General features: G+C 41.7%; 2 protein-coding genes across 2 annotated transcripts; one reads left to right on the plus strand and one right to left on the minus strand.

Moving 5' to 3' along the window:
- Positions 1-26: 26 nt before the first annotated feature.
- Positions 27-1444, minus strand: LOC122650375 (probable aspartyl protease At4g16563). Its single transcript, XM_043843791.1, has one exon. It carries the CDS (start codon positions 1370-1372, stop codon positions 35-37), a length of 1338 nt encoding a protein of 445 aa, XP_043699726.1. The 5' UTR covers positions 1373-1444; the 3' UTR covers positions 27-34.
- A 2260-nt stretch (positions 1445-3704) lies between these two features.
- On the plus strand, positions 3705-4190 carry LOC122651234. Its single transcript, XM_043844539.1, has 2 exons — positions 3705-3818; positions 3879-4190. The coding sequence occupies exons 1-2, from the start codon at positions 3765-3767 to the stop codon at positions 4188-4190; spliced, it is 366 nt and encodes a 121-aa protein (XP_043700474.1). The 5' UTR covers positions 3705-3764.
- Positions 4191-8175: the final 3985 nt, after the last annotated feature.

An 8175-nucleotide genomic window follows, 5' to 3' on the forward strand; every position in this document is an offset into this window, starting at 1 on the left:
TCTGCAGGAATAACAGGTAGTAACTATCACAAAATTATTTCTGATGAAGTCCTTGAGAAGCTTCAGAATAAGCACAGTCCTTTGGTTGGAACCCAATTCTCTCCTTCTCTAAGTCATAGACAACCTCCACATTTTGCTGCTGAAAATTCCCAAAGACTCCAGATGGCCCATAGTCACCATCATCCATGCTTTGGAACAAGAAACACTTCACCACACTTGAGTTACTTGGTGGACCCATAGCATAGAAGTAATTCTCCTTGGGCAACACTAATGTCACATTGTTTGAAAAATGGAAAGACATTGAAGGAAGAAGATTATCTAAAGCTGTTTTGTTGCTTAAGCAAGGAACTTTGTAACAGAGATCAAACCCTGTTCTTTTCTCTATCTCGGTTGATCTAGGGAGAGTTATAATTGACTGGAGTAGTGAGATGAGTTGTGTATAGAACGGCTCCGGCAAGTGAGTGTAAGTGGTGCCTGAATCAATCAACAAACCGCCGTTACCTTCCGAATCGAAAACCCGTAAGCATGAGGGGACTTCAATGGTGTTCATATTGCTTATACTGATAGCTTCTAGGCCGATATAGTAATAGTTAGGATACATTGGACTTCTCAACATTGGTGTAAATTGCAAAGTGTCTTGGGAAGAGATTGCAAGGTCTCCTATAACTAATGGGCTAGAAATGTTGGGATTGTTGGCAAACTTGAATGGCAAGAAACAATGAGAGAAACCCTTTTGAAGCAACCCAAGTTGTGAGGGGAGGGAAAGTGCACCCCTACCAAACCCTGCAATTCCAAGGGGTTCTCTATAGGTCTCTCCTACACACCCAAAAACAAAACTTGGAATATCCCTGAAAACATTAGGACTATTCCCATGAACCCTAAGGGTATCCCTAGTCAGGGAGCCGATGACAATCCCACCTGCACCATAGGTGTAAGAAAATGAAGGACAAGGTCTAAGGCAGGAACCGCCGAGAAGGGTACTTAACGAGCAACCGGCGACGGTACACGGATCGTAAGAGTTATCGGAACTGTGGACTTGGATGCAGAAGGTGCTTGTACATAGGTCTCTGAGGGCTGAAGAGGATTGGAAAGGAGAGAATGTGGCCATTGCTGGCCTATAGCTTCCATAGTCATCACAATCTATGCAATCAAAAGTGAGGTTACCACATGGAACCCAAGTAAGGTCACTACCAGTGTCCAAGTACACTTGGATAACTTGTGGTGGTGTCCCCAAATTTAGAGATATCAGATACCCATCTCTCACTTCTTTTAATGGCTCTAGCATGTCCACCATTTCTATTGGTTTCAATGCCGATGAGCCTCCTGATGATGCAGCCGGCATAGGAAGGGATGAAGCTCTAGAGTGAGTCATACCCAACACTAGAGATGAACTAGGGCTTTTATTGGGTCTTGCATGGGACTGAATGATCAATATGGTGAATAGGAGAATGATAAGAAAGGTGGTGGCTTTGAAGGGTGTTGGGCTCTCCATTCTTCGATTTGGTTTAAGATGGTAAAAGGGTCTGATTAAGCTTGTATTTATAATGGAAATTTGGGACATTAATTAATCAATTGGGTGTTTATTGATGGTCCATCAATTAATTGTCATTAGGGTTTTGTACTGTCTGAGACATTGCATGAAAGAGAAAGGGCTACGACAGCATTCACCCTATGGAGACAGGAAGTAGGAGCGCCGGCCCTTAAAACAGAGAGATACCTGTAAGGCTCCTTAATATAAAATTGAAGGGAGAGGTACGGTTGTTATAGTCTTATATATTGACCTCCGTATGCTTTGTTTTCTATTTTGTATGTATTTTTTCCCTGAGTTCAAAGTAGTGGATTTTCATTTTTTCAAGTGTAGTGTATTATCCAGTGCATCTTTAAAATGTATTGGAAAATAATCACTACACTTGAAAGAATAGAAATCTAAGTTTCAAATGAGATGCACCGTTCAATGCACTTTAAAAATATATTAAAATATACACTACACTTGAACAAATAAAAATTCCCAAAGGATTTGCAAGTTTCAAGGTAAGATCCACAAAAACGATTGCGATTGTCGAAGAAAAACGTTCGTTATTTTTTTCTTTTGGTTGCAAAAGAAGTTCACTACTCATAAGTGGCATACATAAAAAATTGAAAGGCCCTTAATACTTTTGTGTTATAGCGAAGTAGCTAGCTAGGTCTTAAATTATTGGTCTAAGGCTAAATGTAAGTAGGTTTTCAGTGTGGTCTCACTGAATAGACGTGTTTGTATTTCAGCCATGATTCTTCATACTTATCCAATTGACAAAAAATTAATAATGAGAATAAATCCAAGGCAAAGCAAAGTAGTGCTCGTTCAAAAACGTAGAAGAGATGACCATATTTAGATTACAAAAAGTAAGCCTTTGAACAGATTGAGGAGGAAACCATGGGAGTTCAAGTTAGCGTTCTTTCTTCCATTTGTCTCATATAAATATATCGAGAAAAGTTTTCTATGGGAGAATGTATCGGCCTCATCAAACACAGAGAGGGATGAAATGATCATCCCACCCCTATGATATTAATGTGAGCACTCTTATTGGCCCCCACACATGTAGGGGCCACGCTCCCTTCACAGACAACACCAACCATATATTAGGGTTGCAACAAGGTTAGATTGGACTGGGTCTTTTAAAACTTTAGTCCAACCCTAAGTCCCCTTAGTTGAGCCCAGGCCTGACCCGGCCCTAACTCAGGGCCAGATAAATTCAACCCTGACCTGCCCTCAAGGTTGGGCCAGGCTGGCCTTGATTGGCCCTGATCATGGGGGAAAGGGACATGCATGGGCTGGCCAGGCTGGGAAGAAGAAGAAGAAACAAAGGAAGAGAGGAAGAGGAAGAACAAGAAAAAGACAGGATCAGGTTGGGCCAGGCCGAGCTCAACCTGAAACCTCAAACCTAACCCAGCCCGGCCCTGACTTTTCCATCCCTAACCCACCCTCAGGGCCAAGGTATCTCAACCCAGACCCTGTTCGAACTCAAGGCGGGTCAGGATGGACTCGGGCCGTCAAGGCCAACTTGCACCCCTAACGTATATGTGTGTACTAAAAATACAGACATGAGTGGTACTCTCAACCCATCATCCCATAGACAAGCGGATGAAGTAGCCTCACAAAAAGTAACAAACTTTCAATCTGACTTTTTATATTTTTTATTTGGAAAATTTACAAAACACCCCAAAATGGATTGAAACTCGGATCATCCCTGAAATTGAAAAAATACTCAGATCACCCCCTCTATAGTAACGGTGTTAATATACTGTTAATTATTAGTGTAAGATTTAACCCTTGTACTAAAATTTTAGAACCACATTTACAATACTACCCTTTCCTTCATCTTCAACCTAAAATACTCCATCGCCGCTGCTTCGCCCTGGTAGCACCGCCGCCGCCGCTGCCGCTGCCGCTGCCGCCGCCGCCTCTGCTTCGCTTTAGCCTTGTGGTCCATTCCTATCACGCCATGCTCTCTAGATCTCTCTCCGTCGGCTTCTTCTTCGCAATCCAAACCTGCTGATTGAGGTGGAGAAGACAATCAGTAGTGACCTTCCGACCTCAGTCTGTACAGGGAGAACCAAAAAAGGGTTCCAACAAATCAGAAAAAAAGGAGAACCAAAAATGGAGGTCGTGAGGTTTTTCTCTCTGGTAATCCCTCCAAGCCACCCCAAATGTAAATGAAATGCAATAGAGAGAGAGAGAGAATCCCCCAAAACGCAAAGAGGAAATTTAATCTTTGTTGTTGTTAATGGCGACTGGTTGGGTCAAATCATTACAATGCAAATTGAGAGCCTTCGAAGACGTTTAGCACCCAAACCCGAAGCAACTCAACCACTTGCTCGCCTCTTTGAGTTGCAGAAAGAGCGTTCAGAACCTCAAGGACGTCGCCGACACCACCAAGAAGAGGCCCAGGAAATCAAACCCACCATTGCCCAACTTTCCATCCAGTCTCAGACATTTAGGAGGACCTAGTAAAGCTGAATCTAGTTCAAACCCATCGAACCAGGTTCGACGCAGTGTCTTCGCTCGTCCTGCCCGAACACCGGAACCCTTTTTTCCGTCGCTGACCGAGCTGCCTGAGGGACACCCATCTCACAATGTTGTGGAGATAATCTTCCACACGAGCTGGTCGCCTAAGATATTTTCCGGTCAGATCGATATAGAGAGATGGTGAAGCCTCGTGATAGTAGACGCAATCGGAATAGGTCACCAGCAGCGGCAGAAGCAGCAGTAGTAGTAGTAGAGAGGATGATGATGCGCGGTGTCTTGCGGATGGAAATGAGTTGATGAGGTTCTACTGCCTGGCCCCCACCACTGATTGGATCTATGACGCCGGTGGTATGTGTATTTTTTCCGGCATAGACGCGGTTATATGTACTTTCTCCGACAGCGGAGTAGCTCACGAATAGGAAGGAAGACGATCATCGAATTTGGGATTTTTAGAAATCAAGGGTAAAATTGTAACTATACTATGTTCAAGGGTAGTTTAGGGTTTTCAAAAAAATTAACTATCTGACTTCATGATTTCATTAGATAACGGTGTAAAACCAACGGTAGGGTGTAATCTGAGTATTGGACTCTAATACAGGGGGTGATTTGAATACTTTCAAATTTTAAAAAGTGATCCAAGCATACATATTTGATTTCCAGGTTTATGTTCATCAATCCCATACCTTGGACCCTTCTCGTCCAAGACTGGAGCCACCTCCCTAGAGAGTATATAAATAAAAGAGAAAGTTACTCTCAATTTTATCCTCCATCAATTAAAACTAGAACCAACAAATTTAAAACCCCCCATCACCATCACCTTCAAAACCGGCACCATCAGAACCCGTATATCACCTCCCAACAAGAGCTTCCTACACCTTAGTAGCACCTCCGCATGAAAGAATAGAATCGTTATCCTCTCTTGTTACAGTACGATGCGTTACAACACCATGTTGTAATAGAAGAGAATAAACATTAAGACAGAATAATAGGAGAAAATGTTCCCAACCCCTCCCTCACATTACTTTGCACTCACTCACTCTTGGTTGGTAATTTAACCGGCAACCATAGATATAGATATAAAAATTTAATTGGATACCATAGAGTTCTCTGGATATGGAAATAAGTTTGAAAGATTAGAGGAAACCAACAAAATATATGTATTATCATTAATTTTAGGATTAAATACATCTACCCCTAGAATGCACCCAATATTCCTCATACCCCTAAGGTCCACACGCACCTCCTTAAAATTCCACGTATAATTCTTACTTTATCTTCTTAAAACCATTTAAGTCCAAATCGTTAATTTTAAGCGTGAAATGTTAAAAACCTTTTTTTATTGATCAAACTACTCTTATAATTTGAAAAGACCTTTTTGCCCAACCCTCATCTTCCCCAATCCTGCAAATCCACTCCAATCCATTAATGGAACTTATCTTACACTGCTCGGACGGGAGGATGATTCGAGAGGTTACTGCGGCAAAACCAGTACGAGGGTACACCAATAAAAAACAAAACAAAGAATAAGAATTGAAATCTGCCTGCTGTCTATCTCTCTTATCTGAAACCATACTTTTAAGTTTTTGGGTTTCAGTTTGTTTTGCTCTTACTTCTGATGGGAGATTTGAGTACTTTTTTTCTCCGTTTTGGGTCGAACTTCATTTAATAATCTGGAACTGTTTCTATTGTCTTAGTGTCGGATTCGTCTCTCTGTTCGAAGTGTTGGCTATTTTTCCCCTATTTTCCAAGTAGCTTAGGATTTCACGTCACGAGATAGTTCTCTCCTGCGATATTTCTCCCTGAGGTCCTCAATGCCATTCATTGTTCATGCAGATTGCATCAATTACTGAGCGGACTTTCCATATTTATTATTTTCCAATCTTAACTCTTTGGTTAGACACTTTGATCGAGTTTCTTTCTTTCTTTTTTTTCTCCGTTGCAGCGACTGAGTTCTAACGGCGGATCCGGAGCTTCTTGTTGTGTTCTGGAGAGGAATGGCTGCCGAACAAACTGAGACCTGGGATCTACTCTGCAGCTGAATCTTGAAACTAATCAAAGCTTGATGAAGATTGAAGGGTTTACTCAGACCGCCATCGCCAAGCGAAACGGGCTTTACACAGACCTCGATCCCGATGACACATGGGGGAGGAGGTTCAATACAATCCGTCGGAGACATGCCGCGAGAGAAAGATGTGCAGGCTGTGGACAGGATTTTGAAACGAACTATGTCCACTTGTACAGGAACTGAGCTAGAGAGCAAAACCCTAGTTGGTGGTGGAATCAGAAAGGGTGGCGGTGCTGGAGGTGGGGCTGGGAGTGGATTTGATAAGGGCGGAGGAGGAAGGTCTTTTCAAATTACAGGGGTTTGGAAAGGGAAATGAATTTTGGGGGAACGATTTGGGGGAGATGAGGGTATTTTGGTAATTATGTCACAATATAAATGGCTAGGGGTGGTAGGTGGAATTTACAAGAGGTGCGTGTGGAATTATCAGAATCTAGGGGTACGAGGATCAGAAATATTGGGTGCATTTTAGAGGGTACGTGTATTTAACCCTTAATTTTAAATAGGGGTGCATTTTAAGTAAATGATAATGCCAAGTTTAGCGTTATGTCATTGATGAATAGAGATACCCATATGTGTTATCATGGCCTAGAATTTGCATTTGTCAAATTTTCTATATTTTACTAGGGCGTGATACCATTTGATCCATTTAAGATTGGATCAGTATCTAGGGGTGTAAATGAATAGTCGAAATCCGTTTCTGTATCCGTGTTTGTATTTGTTTAGCAATATTCGAATCCGTCCGAAAACTAAACGGATGTGGATACGGATAGGCTATAGCTATCCGAAAAGCTATATTTACATGTAAATGGATAAAATATTCGATCTGTATCCATTTAGCATTATCCGAATCCGTTCAAAAGCTAATCGGATGCAGATGCGGATATAGCACTATCCAAGCCGAATCCGATCCGTTTACATCCCTAGTTGCATCATGGCCTAGGGTGTGATACCATCTGATAACAGCACATCTGGTTGCAGCTATCCGTAAAAGGAAGGGAATGGAGTAAAAGTTTGAGCAATAAACAATTTCCAGTACGGTTTCCTATCTCACCTATTCTTCATGTACATGTATATCCTGCCACACCATCTACACTTCCCATCCTTATGAGAGGTCTAAGCAGTCTGTTCTAAGTCAGATCCTCTAGTTTTATGCAAAAGAAAGGCGGGCCACCACTGGTGAATATTCATTATTTTTGGTGGTGGAGAACTCGACCTTGAGAAGTGTATGAAAGATCTGAGGGAAAAGTTTTCAAGTGGAATCGAGATTCAGAAATATCATTCAAAGGTTTCATTCTGTGAAACAGTCTTTGAGAGGTCATGTCCCAATGTATATATGGAGCAAGACCTTGGATGGACATAACGTTATACATTCAAGTTGTTGGGGAACCGTTTCAGCGGTCTGCTACAGTTAGAGAGAGGATAGCTATTGAGCAGATAGAGCAGAGGATCAACTTGATGAAGGAGCAGGTTATTCCTCCTAATATTTGGGAGGGTGATTATAGAGCAATATCTGCCACACAGACCCAGATCGGAGATCATGTTAGGGGGAAGCTAAGGGAGAAGATGAAAAAGATTGGTAGAGTTGAACCCACAAAAGAAGTTGAGAACCAGAAAGGCTAAGTGGAGTTCTGTTAAGGAGCTTACATTCTCACTGAAGTATAAATTGGATAGAGTAATGTGGTAGCAGATGCTTAAGTAGTTAAGCCAAAAGTCATTCTAGATCACAAGGGATCGATGCAAGTGCAGCTTGAAGGGTATCACTAAAAATTAATTCACAATATGCTGATGATCCATATTTCGACGAGTTTTCCGAGGATGTTCCAATCCAAGTGCATCTCATTGAATGACTTGTACCAAATTCTGAACTTTTTGGGTGAAAGGCATCAGAATGAAGGTAAGAGTTAAAATTTTCCAATACTAAGATCAGAGAATAAGGAAAATAATATAACCCAAGCAATTGAATCTTTATGGGAAACTGAACGACCAACTGGCCAGTTTGTCTAAGGGGATCAAACCAAACCCATTTGTAATCTCTTCCATTTCTAGTTTTCATGGTAGTATATCTGGGTAGAAAGAACAGTACAACGTAACTAAAGCATAGAGC

The sequence above is a fragment of the Telopea speciosissima genome, chromosome 2 (assembly GCF_018873765.1).
Source record: "Telopea speciosissima isolate NSW1024214 ecotype Mountain lineage chromosome 2, Tspe_v1, whole genome shotgun sequence".
Lineage (NCBI taxonomy): Eukaryota > Viridiplantae > Streptophyta > Magnoliopsida > Proteales > Proteaceae > Telopea > Telopea speciosissima.

What these genes read in the sequence shown, in the direction of transcription:
- LOC122651234 (XM_043844539.1), top strand. Translation starts at nt 3,765, where the DNA reads ATGGCGACTGGTTGGGTCAAATCATTACAATGCAAATTGAGAGCCTTC. An exon ending in AATTGAGAGCCTTCGAAGAC is followed by an intron (nt 3,819 to 3,878) that starts GTTTAGCACCCA and finishes AGTTGCAGAAAG; the next exon opens with AGCGTTCAGAACCTCAAGGA.
- LOC122650375 (XM_043843791.1), bottom strand. Translation starts at nt 1,372, where the DNA reads ATGACTCACTCTAGAGCTTCATCCCTTCCTATGCCGGCTGCATCATCA.